Source organism: Pteronotus mesoamericanus, unplaced genomic scaffold (genome assembly GCF_021234165.1).
Source record: "Pteronotus mesoamericanus isolate MK-2021 breed Mesoamerican mustached bat unplaced genomic scaffold, CSHL_Meso_final contig_82, whole genome shotgun sequence".
NCBI lineage: Eukaryota > Metazoa > Chordata > Mammalia > Chiroptera > Mormoopidae > Pteronotus > Pteronotus mesoamericanus.
The window spans coordinates 5,004,316-5,026,223 of record NW_026555265.1 but is presented as its reverse complement, the minus strand read 5'-3'; the positions used below and the strand labels follow the sequence as shown (position 1 = coordinate 5,026,223).

The window sequence follows — 21,908 nt, the reverse complement described above, 5'->3', positions numbered from 1 at the left end:
GTTTGAAAAAACACATGATATATATTTCCTTCACACAAGAAATTAAAAATCACTATAAGAACACTGTAGGGGAAGGAGTGAGATATAGGACAAATCAAACTACATTGTTAGATCAAACTGAAATGAGAGCTTTAAAAATACAGTCTATTACACAGACCTTGAACTAACTTCTCTACAATGTGTACTATGCCTGTACACAAAGGCCAAGCCTCACGCTTTTGTCAAAAACGTGCTGTCCTGATGGCATTTTGTCAGAAAAAGAAAAGATTTTCCAATTTCTGAGAGATTTTTAAACAGTATCTGACCAATTCTGATTATTTTACACTGAAGATTAGAGGTGGAGGTAATAAGCCAATTTTAATGATTACACTAAGCGCAAGGACAGCCAGCTTTTTGCAGGCTGATGTTCAGAATGATATCCATTCTCCTAAATAGAAGCTTAGAGCATTTCAGCTGCTGGTATAAATGTAATAGGCAAAACACCCAATAAAATGGTTTCTCTGATCCTCAGTCAAAAGGGAAATATTTCCTGTTTTTATAAGTATTTCAGGGGCTGGAGAGGGGAGAATCAAATACCCAATCATAACAATGAGGAAGAAATAGTCGAATAATACAAAAGTTAGGATGGCTTGCCATAATTTAAAGCATAGACCTCTGAATAAATATAATAATAATAGTAAAACCAACAACAAGATCTCACTTACCTGTGTCTTTACTGCTATTTATTCCCATAGTCCCTATGTGAATAAAGAGGCAACCTCCAATTTATACACATGTCCTGTTCCAGAAGCTCTTTAATAGGGTGGCTATTTGGAATTCAGTAAGTCACTTACAAACCATGGTTTGCTCTCCAGGCTAGTTACCAAACCTGGCTCATTCGACAAACATTTACTGAACATCAATTTAACTCACAGGATTGCTGAATTAGAGCGCCATGCATTCTGGGGCCCAATGGGGAAAAGCCTGCCATACAAATGGAAGGAGGGAAGAAGAGGAGACATGCCAAGGAAGAAAGTTCAATTCCTGCCCCATTTCCCTTGCAGCTCTGGAACGGAAAATTTCTGTTCCCTCCAATCTGTTTTTCTAAAGCCCATCTGATTTCCAGGGCCCTCTATCCCCAAGCTTTGGTGTGTTCCACAGTTCAGCCTACAACCCAACCTGTATCCAAGACTACCCCTACCCTTCAAAGTGTCCTAAGCTCCAGAAATAATGACTGGACCACCTTCTCTGGTTCATTTCTGGAGAGTATAGGCTTGAAACCAAAAAGAACTGACCTGAAATCCCAGATTCTCCTATTATCAGCTAGCTTGTTTTTAACTAAATGATATACCATAATGTAAAAGTATGGACTCTTGATACAGATGGCATAGGGTTAAATCTTTGCTCCTAGCTTGGTGACCTGGGACAAATTTCTCAATTGTTCTATCCTTCAGTTTTCTTAACTATAAAATTCAGAACACAAGATAACTTACCTCATGCTGAGAGAATTAAGTTAAGGAATTAAAGCATCTGGAAGAATCCCTGTGCTCAATAAATGTTAGTTCTATTGTTTACCTCCCTGAGCCTTGGCTTCATAATCTGTAAAAGGATGACATCTACTCTGAAGGATGGTGATGAGTATTACATATAACATACAAAGTACCTAGCACAATGTATTTTACAAGTAAAATGCAAGACTTGTTAGTTTCCTTTTCCTTCTTTCAATGTACCACTTTTCGTCTTTCTGCTAAGAGGAAGCAAATTGCAAAAAATAGTTAAAGTATCTTTTACCTCACACACAGTTTTTTGTTTTTTGTTTTTGTTTTTATATATGACAAAAGGAGACTATTTCTGCAATGTCAAGACAGGGGATTCAGTTAATAACAATTAAAAGAGAACTACTCTAGGACAGCCAAGATATTTATTTGGGTGGATGCATGAAGTTACTGTAGAAGGTGGAAGATAGGAAGCAATGTCAGCATTGCTATACAGTGACAGGAAAACACAGTTGCCAAGAACCCTGATTCTGTACTCAAAATGGCAGAACTATTAGAATTAATGGTTTCAGTCAGTTACACAAAGAGAAAGAAATAAAAGCAGTATACCACACAACAAGAGTGACCTTTTATATAGAATAGAAAGGTTGGCTGGTTACCCATTTCTGTTTTGTCACTTGTACATTGCTGGGTACCTGCCATGGCAATGGTTTCACCACTGTGTCTTTATTTTCTTGGTCTTCTTTTCAGGCTTTCTGATTTCATTCACCCCTGAACATTCTCTCCAGATTTCAGTGTTAGCCTTTAAGGGCTCCAACTATCATATATTAACAGATTAGCAATTTTCAACCAGTGTGCCACAAGAGACTCACTTGCGTGTCACAAGAATTTTTAAAACATGCAACACCCGACTATTTAATCAGAGGCACTGACAGCTTTCCCTTTAGATTGTCAAATTAAAAAATGACAACTGTCAACACAAAAATAGCCATCTGGTATAAATAAATCAAAGTTATACCTATTTTTTGTCAGGTAAGCAAAAAATATGTTTTTTGGTGTGCCATAGAATTTTAGTAATTAGTTTGTGTGCCATGAGATGAAAAAAGTTGAAAATTACTCCTATAGATGCATCCAATTCTTTGACTTGAACTTTGACTTTTCTCCTATGCTCCAGATTCAGACACATGCGGCCACTGCTTACTACTGGTCACTGCCCCCTAGATGCCTCCCAGACAACTCTAACACAATATGACCTTATCGAAATCCCTCATTTACTCCCCACACCTGCTCCTCCTCTGCTTTTTCAGACTTTCTTACATTCATCAAACCAAACAGAAAAAACAAAAATCTGGGAATCAATGGAAATACAGAGATGGGTATGGCATAACTTTACCCCCAAGAAACAGTCAGTTTCATAGAGTAGATGCCTGTAAATTTCTTCCTGTTCTTAAAACCAACAATAAATTAGAATTCTTATTAGATTATTTTGAAGCAAATCCCAGATATTGTGTAATTTGATTTGTAAATACTTCTGTATCCCTAAATAGCAAAACCCTTTCTGCAAGTATAACTATCATGCCGCCATCATGATTTAAAACAGTAATAGTAATTCACTGATATCATTAACATTCTTTCCAAGTTTCCCTGATTTTCTCATAACGTGTTTTATAGTTTGTTTGAACAAAACATGATCTAAGGTTTTTACATTGCAATTGATCTTAAATATCTCTTTCTCACTGTCATTTTCTCACTTTCTCCCCTCCCATTTTCTTGTTTCATTATAAAATACAGTATATAAAAAGCCTTTGAAACATATGTATGAGTTAATGAGTTACTGTAAAGCAAACACCTTTGTTACTGCAGCTCAGGCCCAGGGACAGAATTTGCCAGTCACCTTCCACATGCTCTATGTCAATCCCAGCTCTTCTACTACCTGCCAAAGTAGCCACTATCTATACTTTTATAGTAAAATTACTGCTTGTTTTCATTTATAATTGTATCACCGGTATGTGCATCCTTAGACACTATAGGTACATTGATTTTTAAATTTGTCTTATATGTTTCTTTTAATCAATACATTCCCACACCATACCTTTTTCTTGTAATTTATCTGTTGAGTAACTCAAGAAATTTAGCGTATAGAGTTTTCCACAGTCTGGATTTTGCTGACTGCAAACAGATCGATATACTCCTTTGTTCTCTATATTTCCTGCAAAATGGCAGCAGTATCCAGGGGTTTAATCCACTTGGCACAATTATAATTGATAGTATCCTTTCATCAAGTGTAATACGTCTGGCTGTTACTCTTTTTTGTGATGGTAGCTGTCACTGAAGCTTACTGCTTAGATGTATTGAGTCATTGGGGGTTACAAAGTGATCATATCCTTTTATAAAAACATACCCCTCTGCATCTTTTTATAACATTTCTTATAGAAAAGGCAGAATAAATACTCAAATGTCCCTCTTTATTTACCAGTTTTCAAGATAACAAATTCATTTCCTGTATCATCCAAATGCAACCAATTAAATATTTTGAAATAGTATTACGAATTTATGAACTTAAACTTAATTCATGGGATTTGACCAATTGTAATTAATATTCTTACTGAAATTCAAATTATTCCATTTTGGTCAATGCAAAACTCTTAAAATTTGCTCCTAGGTCATTTCATTACTGATGTAGACAGTTAGAGACAGATGCTAAAATTTTCAACTATGATTATAGAATTACCTATTTTGTCCTTTGCTTCCATCAACTTTTGCTTCCTGCATTTTGAAACACTGCTATTAGACACATACAGTTTTATTATTTTTATGTCTTCCTGATGAATTGACCCTTTCATTATTCTGAAAAGTCCTCTTTATTTCTAATAGTACTAATTGTCTTAAAGTCTACTTTATATACTTTTGGTATACATTTTCTACCCTCCCCATTTTTATCCATCATTTAATTTAAAATTTCTTTCTCCTTTCCACTTTCTGTTAATCCTAAGGCATTATTTATTGTGCTCATTTGCTGTTATGTTCCCCTTAGTTTAGTTTCATTTCTAAAATAATTTCTAAGTTCCTAGTGAGTTTTATAATTTCTGAACTTTTATAATTCTAATTTATTTATGTTGTTCATTCTCATTTTGTGTAATTTCTTAATGTTTTCAGCTCATTTTTGAAATGGTGGGTTACAATATGTCCTTCAGGCATGCTTTTTTTTTCAGTAGAGTATTATTCTGCTGCTTCTTTTTTTCTTAAAACTATGACTGGGAGTTTTACCTTGATCCTTTTTAGATTTCTTTGTTTTATAATCTGGCAAGATTCTCTGATTTGATAGAGATTCCTCTTCTAAAGTATGCTCTTGTAATTTCCTGACTCTGTTTTCTTGCCCTTTCTTTCCTTTATACGAAGTGGACAAAAGTAGGTTTACAGGTGTTCACGTGGAAAATAATGCAATAGTTAATAAATAATAATACAAGAATAGCCTCTGTGTTTCTTGTACTCACAACTGCAGACCTACTTTTGCCTCACCCTGTAATATTCTAATCATGTTTACTTTTTTTTTAATCCTCACCTGAGGATATATTTATTGATTTCAGAAAGAGAAGGAGAGTGAGAGAGAGAGAGAAAGAGAGAAGGCGATGGATTGGTTGCCTCCCATATGCATCCTGACCAGGGATCAACCTGCCACCACCTTTTGGTGCATGGGATGACACTCCAACCAATGGAACCACCTGGCCAGGGCCTGATCTTGTTTACTTTTGATTCCACTCCCAGTCATTTCTCTTCACTGTAAGTGGCTATTTTTCAGAGTTCCGAGGCACTGGAAAAATTCCAAACCTTTTATAATTTCTTACTGTAAGCACCTTGGACTCTTCCTTCCCTATTTCAGGTGCTGTTTTCAAATGGGCTCACCATACTTTCTAGTGAGCACCCACTGGCTTTCAGGGTGTTTTGTTCTCCAGTCTGCCAGGTATCACATTACTTCCATCTACTCCTTTTGCCTATAGACACTGATTTTATATGGGTCATATTTGCGGTTTGTCTCATTTGTTTTACTGACAGTGATTCTTGTGGATAACTTGAAACTGAGCATTGTTTTAAATGTTGTCCAGGAGTTTTTGGCTTTGGCTTATGTGGATATTTGAAGATATTAAAAAACTGCTGTTGTCACATGTGCCACCTTCTGCTATCACTTTTTATTGAACATTTCCCAATTCCCTGAGGTGTGAAAGAGACCACAGATGGACTGTGCCCACAAATAAGGGCAAACATGAAAATACATACAAGTAATAAACTACAGTATTGACTAATCAAGGAATTGATATTCACCAGATGAATTAGCAGTTTCCAACTTCACTGAGCAGAGAATGAAAGTAGGCAACATTTCTCAAATTGTATTTTATAGGGAGTTAACAGAAATTAGGTAGTTTTAGTAGTCAGTGAATGCAATTTAAGGAACGATGGGTTGAGGCAACGTGTTCTCCAGCACCTTTTAAAATGTTATAAGGTGAGGAAGCAGTGAAAGATTTGTATAAAGTCATCATAGAAGATATTAAAGATCTGATGAGAAAAATCTGTTTCTACATTAATTCAGCAAGCAATTACTGTCATTTTAGAGTGGGTAAAATGCCCTCCAGTTTGCTTACCTTATACCAAGTGACGGTTGGTTTGACACTGGGAGGAAAAAACCCATCTATGTTTGGACAAGTGATCGTCTGAACACTATATTCTATATACAGTCTATGTATTGGGACTTTCATGGGAGACTTGAAGCAGCTATCTTTTTGGACGACTTCCAGAGGAAATGCAACTTTGCTGCAATACGTGGTGTTCCTGAAAAGAGAAATATGCAATGAATGGGAGTCTCATTTGCATTTGTTTTAATGCAGTAAATACATTTTAAAAAAGCTAAGTGAAGCTATGTATTGAGACTTTATATGTGCAAGTTCATGTGAGAATTAAATACATTATGGAGGTATTTCCTATATCAACTGACATCACAGAAAAAACAGGCATAATGAACTACTATTGATATACTAAAATATTTATATTTTAGATATGCTCCTAAACATGTATATGTGTTTGTGTGTATGTATATATACATATGTGTGTGTGTGTGTGTGTATGTATATGTGGGCATATATAATTAATTTTATGCTTAAAACATTCTCAGTGATATTCAGTGCTGGTAAGAGAAAGGTGAGAATACCATATTAACTCATGGTTGATAATGATATAAACAACATTTAGGAAATAAATATATTTATAAAATCATTATGCCTTAGCTTTTGCCCTAGTAATCTTATTTTTTGAAAATTTTTCACTTGATGAAATTATGGCAAATCGGTAATAGGTGAAGCACATGATTAAAAATGCCCATCCAGTGCTATAGCAGCAAGGAAAACATTGGATTCAATTTTAAAGATCTACAAAATATGAAGACTGGAATGAAAATCGTGGTATAACCATTCAAAGCTGTTGTACATACCCCCCAAAAAAATCAATCCTGAAGGAAAAAACTAACAAATACATAAAACTTGTTGTGATGGCTGGTGATTGTTTTTTTAATGTCTGGACAGGTTTTTTTGTCTGCCTGGAGGGTTCTTCTTATCTCATCATCTCACCTTTCACAAGGAGGTCTTATCTGTGCTCCTCTATGCATCATTAGGTCACTAATTCTCTGAGCACTTCAGACATTTCCTTGCTCTGATTTGCTGTGATGTTCCTCTTATTTTATTGTAGTTCAAATAAGGACATAACCATGTATTTTTACTTGTATTCCTTGCACCTAGCACAGTGCCTAAACTTTCAGAAAATGATGAATAACATTTGTTAGAATGAATGGGATAGATGTAAAATTTGTGTGTACATACAGGAAAAAAATCAAGAAAACATAAATAAGAAAAAAACCTGATTTTTAGGGTGATGGGCAAATGGGTCCACCCTTTAAATAATTTCTATTTAAGGTATCAAACACACATTAGATCATCAATGACTTGTGAATTAAGGCTAAATACAACGGCAAGTGTGGAGGTATGCATTTCCCTGACCAAGACGGGTGGAAAGGGTGTTTAAAGATGACTTATGACAATGGTAATAATGTGGAAAGGGAGAGCGGCATGCATGATCCCTGCCAACAAATAACAAATGGCTATCAGATAAAAGTATTCTATAGGTGGAAGTTATAGAAGGTAAATTTTAGATACATTTTCTGATTTTTTTAAAAAGGAAATTAACAGTGATTGGGCTGCTTTTCCAGCTAAAAGTCAAATCTGGATGTTATTTTAATAGGGGTATTAAAGCAAGAATATAAGCAGTACAATCCTAGAAACAAAATCTTAACTTGATGGCCTTAAAGACATCAGGGCTATGATTTCAGTGGTTCGCTTTGCCATTCTCATTTTAGGAATCAACTCAGGATAATGAGAAATTTCTGGTGTCCCTACAAGACAAGTGTAATTTTAGATTTTTTGTTAGAAATATAGATATTAGGCGGATAGGTTAACTAAGGAAACATCTGAAAATTAATAAAATAACATTAAAGGTATACTTGGGCCTTAACAGCTGTGCAGCCTTGTTCCTGTCATGTCAAAGAGGGTTAGAAAAGTCTGGGAAGAGCTCTAGGCAAGTAGTTGGTTGCTGAGGAAAAGGAAAGAGAGATACTGAAGCACTGGAATGCATAGTAGAGATGAAGGCCATCCGGAAAGCTACCGATGACCCCTTCCCAGGTATTTGCTAATGTCCAGATATGAATATTAATGGATTAACAATTGTCAAAGATGGAAGGGAGCTCAAAGAGCACTGAGGCTGATTTTTGTGTGCAGTTATAGATACCAAAGCTCTCAGACATGGACTGACATGGCTATGATCACCAGCTACACAATGGTAGAGCTGGGATTGTAGCCTAGGTTTTCTGTCTTCTCATCCAGTGCTCTTTCCACTATAATATTTCCTAACCTTTCCTACAAAGAAGTATTAGGATATAAATAATGGACACATGACTATTTCAGGCTCCTTGGAAGCCCACACCCCAGTTTAGAGTATACCTCAACATAATTAAACAGTCGTGTGAAAGCCTCAGAGGGCCGTTAAGAGTTAAGGGACTGATATGTGTTTTCTGTGATAGAGAAGAGGTCCTTCTCCACTTAATCATTACACAGCTTAGATTTATCACAGCATGGTCCTAAATTCTCCATCAGAGAACAGTTAATACCCATGAGTGACATGGAACATTGAGAAAAAGGTCTGGGATTAACTATTGTTTTGTTATGTTATTCTAATCTGCAGTCTGGTTGTGTTATTCAGCATTGAATTATTATAGGCAATAGGCCAAATCACGTCCTCCAGAAATGTGTATGTTGAAGACCTCAGAATATGACTTAATTTGGAGATAAGCCTTGCAAAAAGACAACTACGGTCAAATGAGGTCATGTGATTAGGCCCTATCCAATATGAAGGATGGAGGCACAGACGGGAGGCCATGGGACAAATACAGCCGTCTACCAGTCAAGGGAAGGTAATTGAAACCAACCCTGCCAACACCTTGATCTTGCAATTATAGCCTCTAGAACTGTGAGAAAACAAAATTTTTGTTGTTCAAACCACCTAGTCTGCGGTATTTTGTTATGGCAGCCCTAGAAAATCAATGTACTTATTAAATAGTAGGAAACAATGTAAAAAATCTATAACACAGATGGGAATTTAAAAAATAAAACCTGAAAGCTAAGAGGAACCACGGGGGGCGGGGGGGGAAGTAGCCAAAGAACTAAGCTTTAAAATAATTATTTGTTAAAGGGCCTCAGTTTAATTTTATTTTTTCAGGGCAAAAGCAACATTAATTGGTAGTACAGGAAAAATAGGTATATTGTGGAGTAAAATGCAAAATTTACATGAACTTTCAAGAAAAAAAGTGGATTTTAAAGAAATTTTGTGCAATGATAGGTTGCTTTGGATTATATTCTGAGATTCTCAGGGATACAGTGTCCACTTGCCTCTTAGGGGAATTTTGGTAGAAAAGTTTGAAAAGCATTGTTATAATTACATATGATGCCTCCCAAATATTCTGCCTTTTATAAAAGGCATCTCAGGATTTTATTCTGTTTAAGACACTCTGAAAGATGACAATAACAGATACCAGTGGGTTCTGCTCCCTGCCTTGCTTTGGCAGGGATGTCCAACCTGTGGCCTGTGGGCCCCATGCAGCTCAGGAAGGCTATGAATGTGGCCTAACACAAAATTATAAATTTACTTAAAACATTATGAGTATTTTTTGTGCGTGATTATGTGTCACAATGCATTTAATGTGTGGCCCAAGACAATTCTTCTTATTCTCGTGTGGCCCAGAGACATCAAAAGGCTGGACACCCCTGGGCCTCTAGAGGAAGAGATGCCTCTGGTGGGGACAAAGTATAGGCCTGTTCCAAGGTCAGGGAAAGGGGCCAAATAAACAAGGCTGCTCCCTTAGACAACCTTGATATATGTCAGGGTATGGAAAGGCACCACCTAGGAAGACTGTTCTCAGGAACACAACCATTTTCTCCTCACTCTTCCTTCAGCCATGTTTTGATAAGCCACTGAGGTAAAATGTCCATAACTCTTTCTAGATGCTTCCTTCCTCTCCCCAGCTTTATCACACATGCCATGTATCATTTGGATAAAGACCTTGGGACTAAATGGAAAAGAGAATGTCACCACCAAAAGTCAGGCTACCTTAACATGCAGGTATAGTTGCCCGTGTCATTCAGGAGGGTGGGCCGGAACCAGAGCACATCTTTCTCCTTACTAATGCGGTTCTCAGGGAGGCGGAAGTTAATTGGTTCCTCAAGGTCCCGGTCCTGCCTGGTCCAATACCAGATCAGAGTAAGGCCAGCTGAATGGGCTGTGCTGTAGTTATATTTCAAGAAGTGTTCAAAGAGTGGGCACTTGATGCGAGCGGGCTCATTTTCAAACACTTGGATGTGCCTCATGGTGTCTAGTCCCCAGTCGTCACAGCGTTCTGAAACAATCAAGAAGAAAGAAAAGGCAGATAAGTCACCTTACATTAAATGCAACCGGGGAACACACTTTCTTTTCAGGACACCCAATTTTTCCCAGGAACCTCATTCCCTAGTCATCTTTAATCACCTCTCTAATAACCGGATATAATAGGCTCCTGTGGTATAAAGGAATGACTTTCCCCTCATTCCTTTATCATTTTATGACTCTCTCTTGGATAATAATTTCATTTAGTAGCTTGATCCTGTTGAACCCTACAAGGTATTGGGAGAATCTCCCCTATACAGAAGTCATATAGGCATCTCAGTGGGCCATGAATGTCAGCTGTTATATAACACTCTTTTCTCATTTGGAAATTGAGACATGCCATTGTATACAAGAGGGATCATTTATTCATTAACTGAGTATTTAGTAAAGATTTACCATGTGCCCCTTCAGCTTAGTTAAACTCTGGAAGTACAACAGTGAGCAAGAACAGATAGAATTCCTGACCTCATAGAACTTACCGTCTAGTGAGCAAGATAAACAAAAACAGAATTTCTTAAGTAAGTACTATTTTACAACTGTGATAAGTGCTAAGATAACTAGAAGTTTGTGCTCGTGTTTTTCAGCCATCAAATAAATAAAATGTTACACAAATGATAAAAAATGAACAAACAAAAAGCCAGAAGTCATGTGCTCTTTGACTCCTGTAGGGACGGAGGTGATTCTCTTCAAGACTCCCGATTTTGGGGATAGATCTATGATTACCAACAGGAATAGAATGTGAGCCACATACATAATTTTAGAAATCCAGGTTGGCCATATTAAAATGTTTTAAAAAGTGGATAAACTTATTTTATGTATATTTACAATATTTTTTTTGGACCAAAACTTCAAAATCCAATGTGTTTTACACCTATGGCACATCTCAATTTGAGCTAGTCACCTGTGTCTATAGATATCATATTAGAGAGCAGGACTTTAGACCTCCAGTAGTCAAGAGGTTTCATTGATACCCATTGGGGAGCAAGGTGCAACAGTTTCAATGACTCAGTCAAATAAACTTGTAATGACTTTTATGGAGAGCATTATGTTAAGCGAAATAACCCAGGCGGTGAAGGGCAAACACCATATGATATCACCTATAAGTGGAACCTAATCAACAAAATGAACAAGCAAGAAAAATATAACCAGTAACATTGAAAGAAAAAAAAACAAACTGACTGTAACAAGAGGGAAAGAGGGAGGAGGGTAATGGAGAAAAGAAGAGGAAGGGGCTAATCAAGGAACAGGTATAAAGGACCCATGGACAAAGCCAAAGTGGGGAAGGATTCAGTGTGGGAGGTGGGGGTAACTGAGGCAGGGGAAAGCGGTGGTGGCAGGGAAATGGAGACAACTGTATTTGAACAATAAAAAAAATTTAAAAAATTAAAACTAAAAAAAGTAATCATGTGCATACAGAAAAAATGATAACAATTTTTTGTTTGTTTTTTAGTTTTAAGAATGATATATGCATAGAGGGCTCTAGATGTCACCATATGGAGTCAAGAAAAGAGAGATTGGGGTGATGGAGTACTAACAGGCCCAAAGCAATCACCTTAAAATAGCTTTCTTTTTTCCTTGCAACCCTAACATACATACATACACATGCATATGTATATGTGCATATTATTTAATTATGTAATATTCCCTACATTTCAGGTGATATTAAAACTTTTCATCTTAAGGTGAACAGTTTGATAATATATACTTAATGTCATACTTTAAGTAATGACATTTTAAAATAAAATAGTTATACTACTTTTTAAATTATATCCAATGAAATAGCGACTTGCCATATACAAATATCTACCTAAAAATACATAAACAAGATTTCTTTTAACCATTGGTAATTCTATACTGTTCCTTTTTCTCCTTGAACTTGTATTGATTCCATTATTTTCACACATAATTTTATTTTAATAAAATATATTTTGCCTGATAATTTTTTACTTTTTCGTCATTTTACTTTTCTGTACAATATATGATAAGCTGTGTTGAAAATTTTTATTATAATTATACTATATACAATTTAAAGAATACATTTCAACTTTATAAGAAATTATTAAATATAAAATGTAAACTTATATTAGAAATCATCTCTTGATGAAAATCTGGATGGACTATTTTTGAGTGAGAGGGGTTAGACATTAGTTGAAAATGAATGTATTATGTATAGGTAAGCACTGAGGAAATATGTCCACAGCCAAGGACAAAAAATGTTTACTTCCAGCAAAGTTATTCAGTTCTTTAAACTTATTTGGAGATTTATGCCCCATTTATATTTTAACCATCAGAAAGTATTTTTAATGACCTATCACTTGACATCTCTGGAAGACAGAATTTAAAAAACCAGACCTAATTTGCACTCTTCCTTATATCCACATCCTTTGCAATTTGATGCTATGAGTCTTCTAATCAAGAAGAAAAGTCTATTTTCCCACACTTTGGATCTGGGCTGTTCTTATGACTAATACTGACCAACAGAATGCCGCAAAAGTGATTTTGTGTCAATTCCAAGCCTAGGACCTACAGGCTTTTGTTTTTTTCTCTTGGAACCCTTCTACCACCAGGAGAACAAGCCCAGTGTTGTACACTGAATATTTGTATCCCCCCAAAATTCATACTGTGAAACCATAATGTGATGGTTTTTGTAGGAAGGGACTTTGGGAAGTAATTAGGTTATAAAGGTGGATCCCTTGTGATGATATTATCCTTGTAGGAGGAGAGTTAGCTTGTTCTCTCTCTTCCTCCTTTCCCCCTTCCCCTTCTCCCTGCCCTCCTCCCCCTCCCTTCTCTCTGACATCTGAAGACAGAGGGAGAGGGAAGCTCTTTGCACATTGGGAAAAAGGCTCCCGCAGACACCTAATCTATTGGTGCCTTGATCTTGGATTTCTCAGCCTCCTGAACTGTAATAAATATTTGTTGCTTAAACCACTAATCTATGATATTCTTTTGTAGCAGCTGGAACTGACTAAGATACTCAGGAAAGCTTACTAGAAAATAAGAGACCACCTGGAGTTGAGCTGAGGCACCCTGGCTGGCAGCTGGCCAGCCTCCACCAGCACGCTGTCTGCTCTTTCACAGCTCCCCAAGGAGGAAGAGTAAGCCCAGCCTGGATCACTCAAGCCAAACTTCTGTTAGCAAAATGATCAGGCAACCCATAGACTCATGAGAAGAATATACATGTAACAAATACAATGAAGTTTGTCATTAAAGTGTATGGTTGGTTGTTAGGCAGCATTTGGGGGACAGCAGATAACTGACAGAACAACTAACTTATTGCTTGGCTACTTTAAGTTTGATAAAAGCAAAGGATTTGAAGCTTTATAACTTGCAAAAGGATTTGTAAGTAAGTAATAAATCCCTAAGTAAATATTAGATCTGTGAAATTTAACAAACTGACTTTTCTAAGACTCAACAAATTGCTATTATTTATAATTGCTATGCTTTCATTTAGGAACACCTTTGAAAATCCAATATATAGAGAAAGAATTGTGAGATCAAAATGTTGTTCACATCAATACAAACTTGATAATAAAATATTTTTTGAAAACATCTACCTTATCACACTCTTTAAATTATTTTCAGTAAAGCTCAAAGTTGTAGAATTAGCTCATTCAATTTACAGAAAATCACAAGCATAGGTTTTCAAATAATTATGTCAGACTGAATACGTGCATCCAATACACTCCTTTGTGAAACTACACAAAAACTAAAGTAATTATTCAAGACATAACTCCAAGTAACAGCAAAAATGGGAGAAAAGATAACAGCAACATCAAAATGAACAAGTAAGTGGTAACCAGCTTAGCCCATTTAAAATGAAAACTCCTAAATCAGCAGGGAAAAGCTGGAGGACAAACCCAATCTGCACAGCAAAGTACAGAAAAGACCCAGGAGGAACTATCAGCAGCAAGATAAAATCATTAGTGCTGTTCACCAGTATTTCTGGGATCTCTTCCTAGGCATGTTACAAGATTATAGTTATATGCCCCTCTAAAATATAAAGGATAAGCTATTTTAAGGGCCAGAGTATATTTCATCATGTTCCCTTCCTTCCTGCCTTGGCAAATAGGAAAGTACAGAGATTGAGACTCCCTTAGCTTAGATCCCTTGATATGGATGCTATATAGCAGAGTTTTGTTATGCTAAGTCATAAAACATAGGAATTCACTTTGCCTCGATACGAATAGTCTTTTTTTAAAAGATTTTATTTATTTATCTTTAGAGAGAGGGGAAAGGAGGGAGAAGGAGAGGGAGAGAAACATCAATGTGTGGTTGCCTCTTGTGCACCCCCACACCGGGGACTTGGACCACAACCCAGGCATGAGCCCTGTCTGGGAATTGAACCGGCAACCCTTTGTTTCACAGGCCAGCACTCAATCCATTGAGCCACACCAGCAAGGGCTGAATAATCTTTTATATCTTGGCAAATGCAAGCAGTTACCTCAAAAATGAGGACATGGAAGAGAACAGTGACATAAGGACAATCAGATGAAACCTATGTCAAACATGACACCCTTTGTTCTAATCCACTCTCCCGGCACTCAATAACATTTCTTACTCTGCTCCAAGGATGAAAGCAGCAAGCCCTTTGCCCATCAGGCAGAAGAATGAATGAATCATCTTTGGGAAATCTGAAGAATTTCAGAAGAAAGATCTAACACTCTTCATACCAGTGGTTCATTAACCAAGAAAATTGTATAGCCACGCCATCCAGCAGAAAAGCTCAAGGTTAACAAGCCTCATACTCACATTTAGAATTTTTTTTCTTTTAAATGTTATTTATTTATTTTTTATTGTACTTTTCCATTGCTATTTAGTCCCCTTATATGTCCCTTACCCCAGCAATCACTACACTGTTGTCCATGTCCATGAGTCCTTTCTCCTTTTTGCTCAATCCCTCTACCCCCAACCTCCCCTCTCCACCTTAGCTGTCATCCTGCTATCTATGAGTTTGTCTCTGTGTTCCTTGTTATTTCAGTTTGTTCATTAATTTCCACATATGAGTGAAATCATATGGTATTTGTTTTTTTCTGTCTTACTCACTTAGCATAATGTTTTTGCATTTATTATTATTTTGTATTAGTTTTTAGTGTACATCATGGTGGTTGGACAATCATGTACTTTACAGAGTGATCCCGCTGATATTTCAAGTACCTATCCCACACCACACATAGTTATTACAATATTATTGACTATATTCCCTAGGCTGTGCTTTACATCCCTGTAACTATTTTGTAACTATTAATGTGTAGTTCTTAGTTCTTTTACCTTTTTCAGCCACTTCCTCAACCCCCCTCACATCTAGCAACTATCAGTCTGTTTTCTGTATCTATGAGTCTGTTTCTATTTTGTTTATTCATTATTTTTGTTCTTTCAATTCTATATCAGTACAATTATATGGCATTTGTCTTTCTCTGTCTGATTTATTTCACTTAGTCTAATACTCTCTAGGTTAACTCCATGCTGTCATAAGTGGTAAGATTTCATACTTTATTATGCACAAGTAATATTCCATTGTATGTATGTACCACTACTTTTTATTAACTCGTCTATTGATGGGCTCTTGGGTTGCTTCCATACCTTGGATATTGTAAATAAAGCTGCAATGAATAAAAGGGTGCATATATTCTTTCAAATTAGCGTTTTGAGTTTCTTTGCGTGTATATGCAGAAGTAGACTTACTCGGTCATAAGGCAGTTCTATTTTAAATATTCGGGAGGAACTCCATACTGCTTTCCATACAGGCTGCAGTTATTGACAATCCCAGCAGCACTGCATGAGGGTTCCTTTCTCTCCACATCTTCACCAACACTTGTTGTTTGTTGATCTATTATGACAGTCATACTGACAGGTATGAGGTGATATTTGGTGGTTTTAATTTGCATTTCTCTGATGATTAGAGACATTGAGTATCTTTTCATTTGTCTAGTAGCCATCTGCACGTTCTCTTTGCAGAAGTGTGTATTTAGGTCTTCCACCCACATGTTAATTGGATTGTTTGATTTTTGGACATTGAGTTTATGAGTTCTTTATAAATTTTGGATATTAACCCCTTCTCAGACATATTTTTGGCGAATATTTTCCCCCATTCAGTAAGTTTTCTTTTTGTTTTGTTGATGGTTTTCTTTGCTGTGCCAACACTTTTTAGTTTGACGTAGTTCTATTTGTTCATTTTTTTCTTTTGTTTCCCTTTTTCCAAGGAGATATATCAAAAAAAATTATTTGCAAAAAAATTGTCAGTTTATTGCCTATGTTTTCTTCCATAAGTTCTATGGTTTTGAAGTCTTACATTCAAGTCTTTAATTCATTTTGAGTTTATTCTTCTATATGGCATAAGAAGGTGGTCTAGTTTAAATGTTTTGCATGTATCTGTCTAATTTTCCCAGCATTTATTAAATAGACTGTCTTTACTCCATTGTATGTTCTTGCCTCCTTTGTTGAGTAATACTTGACCATAAAGGCATGGCCTTACTCTGGGCTCTCTATTCTGTTTCATTGATCCATAGGTCTGTTTTGTTGCCAGTATCATGCTGTTTTGGATATTGTGTCCTTGTAGTATACTTTGATATCAAGTAGCATGATTTCTCCAACTCTGTTCTTCTTTCTCAATATTGCTGTGGCTGTTTGAGGTTTTTTATGGTTCAATATAAATTTTTAGATTATTAACTCTATGAAAAATGTCAATGGTATTTTAATAGGAATTGCATTGAATCTACAGATTGCTTTGTGTAGTATGGATATTTTAATGATGTTAATTCTTTCTATCCATGAATACAGTATATGCTTCCACTTATTTGTATGTTCTTCAATTTCTTTCTTCAATGTCTTATGATTTTCCTAGTTCGGTCTAATACATTCTTAAATTTATTCCTAGGTATTTTTGATGTAATTGTTTTCTTAATTTCTTTTTCTGATAGTGTATTACTGGTACATAAACCAATTTCTGAATATTTCTTTGGCATCCTGCTAAATTTTTTAATTCATTTATGATTTCTAGTATTTTTTTGGTGAAATCTTACAGGTTCTCTATATACAGTATTATGTCATCTGCAAATAATGACAGTTTTACTTCTTCCTTTTCAATTTGGATGTCTTATATTTCTTCTTCTTGTATGACTGCTGTGGCTAGGATGTCCAAGTACTATGTTGAGTAAGAGCAGCAAAAGTGACATCCCTGTCTTGCTCATGATTTCAAGGAAAACACTTAGTTTTTCCCCATTGAGTATGATCTAAGTTACCTCTTGGTTTGTCATTTATGACCTTTATTACATTGAAGTATGTTCCTTTTCTCCTTTATTTCTTTATTATTAAGTATTTCTCCTTTATTGGGAGTTTTTATCATAAATGGGTATTGAACTTTGTCAAATGTTTTTTCTGCATTTATTGGTATGATTGTACGATTTTTCCTTTACTTTGTATATGTGGTGTATTATATTGATTGCTTTAAATTTATTGAACAAATCTTGCATCCCAGGAATAAATTTGATTTGAAAATGGTGTATGATCTTTTTGATGTATTGATAAATTAGGTTTGCTAACATTTTGTATGGATTTTTGCACCTATATTCATCAGGAATATTGATCTATAGTTTTCTTTCTTTGTAGTGTTTTTTTCTGATTTTGAAATCAGGAAAATGCAGGACTCATAACATAAACTTGAGAGTTTTCCTTCCTCTTCAAATTTTTTGGAATGGCTTGAGAAAGATAGGTGTTAGTTCCTTTTTGAATGTTTGGTAAAATTCATCTGTGAAGCCATCTGGTCTAGGGTTTTTGTTTATTTGGAGATTTTTGATTATTGCTTCAATTTCATTGGTTGTAATAAGTCTCTTAAGATTTTCTATTTCTTCTTGATTCAGTCTTAGAAGATCATATTTAGGATTTTCAGTCAGCTTCTTAATCACTTCTTGTAAATGAACAGATAGCCCCAGAACACATCTGAGAAAAATCTCAACCATGAAAGGGAACATTCAAATGAACAATATAAAAAAATTTGGGAAAAATCAAGATTATTCAAAGGAAAAAATTTTTATTTTTTAAACAATTCTTTTTTAAAATATTTTATTTATTAATTTTTTGAGAGAAGGGAGGGAAGGAAAAAGAGAGAGAGAAATATCAATGTGTGGTTGTCTTTCACGCACCCCTTACTGGGGACCTGGTCTGCCACTCAGGCATGTGTCCTGACTGGGAATTGAACTAGTAACCCTTTGGTTTGCAGGCTGGCACTCAATCCTCTGAGCCACACCAGCCAGGGCCAAAGAAAAAATTCTTTAAAAAAGCACCATCATTAACATCCAAGAAATAAGGAAACTACTGCATTAATGAAGCAAGAACAGGATGATATAAGGAAGTCATAGTCAAAGAAAATAAAAGCTCATTAAAAATTTTTAAAAAATTGCAGAATGTTACAAGTTAAAATGAGTTGCTTGAAAGTTAAAGTTGTGAATTTCCTAAAAAGTAGAGTAAAAAGAAATAGAAAAAAGACAAGAAAATATAAAACCAGTCCAGGAGCCTCAATATCCCAATAATAGGAGTCCTAAAACAAAGAAATTTAAAAAGAGAAAAAAGAAAATTCTCAATTAACTAATTCATAGGAATCCTAGACAGAAATACATAATCTTCTAAATTAAGAGGACCTGTCAACTCACATAGCACAGTGGATGAAAATAGGCACATCAAAAATATTTTTTAAAACTAGACAAAGCTCCCTCCTACTTTGTTCTTCTTTCTCAAAATTGCTGAGGCTATTCAAGGTAGTTTAAGACTTCATATAAATTTTTGAAATATTTGTTCTATATCCGTGAAATATGTCATTGGTATTTTGATAGGGACTGGGTTGAATCTATACATTGCTTTGGGTAGTATGGCCATTTTAATGATGTTAATTCGTCCAATCCATGAACATGGTATGTGCCTCCATTTATTTGTGTCTTCCTAAATTTCTTTCATCAACGTTCTGTAATTTTTCTGAGTACAGGTCTTTTACCTTCTTAGTTAAGTTTATTCCTAAGTATCTGATTTTTCTTATTGTTATAGTAAAGGAGGGATCACAATACCTGATATCAAACTATACTACAGGGCCACTGTAATCAAAACAGTGTGGTGCTGGTACAAGAACAAACACATAGACCAATGGAACAGAATAGAGAACCCAGAAATAAACTCGTTTTGCTATGATCCATTAATATTTGACAAAGGGGGCAGGAACATAAAATGGAGTAAAAATAGCCTCTTCAATAAATGGTATTGTGAGATCTGGACAAGTACATGCAAAAAAAAGAAAAAAGAAAAAAGAAAGTAGACCGCCAACTTACACCATACACCAACATAAACTCAAGATAGATAAAAGACTTAAATATAAGTTATGACACTATAAAAGTCCTAGAGAAAAAAAAAAGTCCTATAGGAAAACATAGTCAGGAAAATTTTAGATAGCCCATGAAGCAATGTTTTCACCAATACATTCCCCAGGGCAAGGATTATAAAAGAAAGAATAAACAAATGGGACTACATCAAACTAAAAAGCTTCTCCATGGCTAAAGAAAACATCAACAAAATGGAAAGGGAACCAACCATGTGGGAAAATATATTTGCCAATGATACCTTGGACAAGGGTTTGATCGCCAAAATATATGAAGAGCTCACACAACTCCACACCAGAAAGAAAATCAATCCAATTAAAAAATGGGCAAAGGACCTGAACAGACACTTCTCTAAGGAAGACATACAAAGGGCCCATAGACACATGAAAAAATGCTCAACATCATTAGCCATTAGAGAGATGCAAATTAAAACCACAATGAGATACTGCTTCACACCATTCAGAAATGGCCATCATTAATAAATCAACAAACAACAAGCATCTCAAGGTTGTGGAGAAAAGGAAACCCTAGCGCACTGTTGAAGGGAATGCAGAATTGTGCAGCCACTGTGGAAAACATATGGCATCTCCTTAGAAAACTAAAGATGGAACTGCTTTTTGATCTGGTGATCTCACTGCTGGGATTATACACTAAGAATCATGAATCAGCAACTCAAAAGAATCTGTGCACCCCAATGATCATAACAGCGTTATTTACAATAGCCAAGTGCTGAAAACAGCGTATGTGTCCATCAGTAAAAGAGTGGATCAAAAAACTGTGGCACATTGACACAATGGAGCACTGCACAGCAGAAAGAAAAAAGGAACCCCTATCATTCGAGACAGCATGGATGGAACTGGACAGCATTATGCTAAGTGAAATAATCCAGACGATGAAAGACAAATACCATATGATCTCACCTATAAGTGGAACCTAATCAACAAAACAAACAAATGAGCAAAATAGAAGCAGAGACCTGGAAACAAAGAACAAACTGACAGTGACCAGAGGGGAGGGAGGAGGGGGATAACAGAGGAAAGAAGGGAAGGAGCAAGGCAAGGAATGTGAGTAGCGGACTCATGAGCATGGACAATGTCAGGGATTGACTGGGCAAGTTGGGGGTGAAAGGGCAGGGGTGAACAATGAGGAAAAAGGTGGGATAACTACAACTGAACAATGATAAAAAGAAACAAAAAAAAACTAGATAAAGGAAATACACAAACTACTAGAGAATAAGAAAGAAGGGAAAATATGGTTACATACAAAAGACCATAAATCAGAATGTCTTGGAGCTTTCAAAAACAAACTGGAAGGGAGAAGATAATGAAGCAATTCACCTAAAAGAACATTATTTCCAGTCTTGTATCTAAACCCAATAAAAGAGCAAGTGTGAGGGTAACTCTTTCAAACACATTAAGGACAGAGTAATTTTATATTCCACGTACTCTTTATCAAAAAGCTTCTGGGGAGTGTATACCACCAAAATGAGAGAACAAGGCAAAAAAAGAAAGGAAAACAAAGGATAAAGTAGTAGGGATCCAATTTGAGTGAGGGAGGAAATGTCCCTGAATAACAGTAAAGGAGATTTCAGTGTACTAACTATGCAGCAGGGCTTGTTGATGGATCAGTGTAAATGGGAGGAAATGGAAAGGTCCAAAAAAGAGAAATAATACTTGTAATTGATAGATTACCTAATTAGACTAGCACTGTGGAAAATTATACTGAAAGATAATTGAAAATTATGAAATCTCTTACCAAAAGATATAAATTTAAGTAAGTACATGAAAGCAAGGGAATTAATAATTTCAAAAATAAAAAGAGGTAACATAATCACAGTTCATTAATATGTGAAGGTATAATTAATTAAATGGTTATTAATTCAATGAAATATCTTAATTGTATTAAGTAGAGGGGAATGGGTAGAGAAAGTAGAGGAAACAGCAGTTTAAGAGAGATAATCTTCATTTACTATAATTTAAATAAAGTGAAAAGTAATACCTAAATGAAAAATAAAAATTCATGCAAATTGATTAATAAAATACAGATGGAAGATATTACA

The 21,908-nt window shown here is 35.6% G+C and overlaps 1 protein-coding gene across 5 annotated transcripts in view; it reads right to left on the bottom strand.

Moving 5' to 3' along the window:
- Positions 1-21,908, bottom strand: part of IL1RAP (interleukin 1 receptor accessory protein) — a 149,924-nt gene that overhangs the window by 36,332 nt on the left and 91,684 nt on the right. For all 5 annotated transcript variants that reach the window (XM_054585125.1, XM_054585126.1, XM_054585124.1 and 2 more), the window contains 2 exons: positions 10,176-10,461; positions 6,113-6,299 (listed from right to left, as the gene is read on the bottom strand). In XM_054585125.1, the coding sequence (XP_054441100.1) occupies positions 6,113-6,299; positions 10,176-10,461 (473 nt within the window). The remainder of the gene's footprint in view (positions 1-6,112; positions 6,300-10,175; positions 10,462-21,908) is intronic.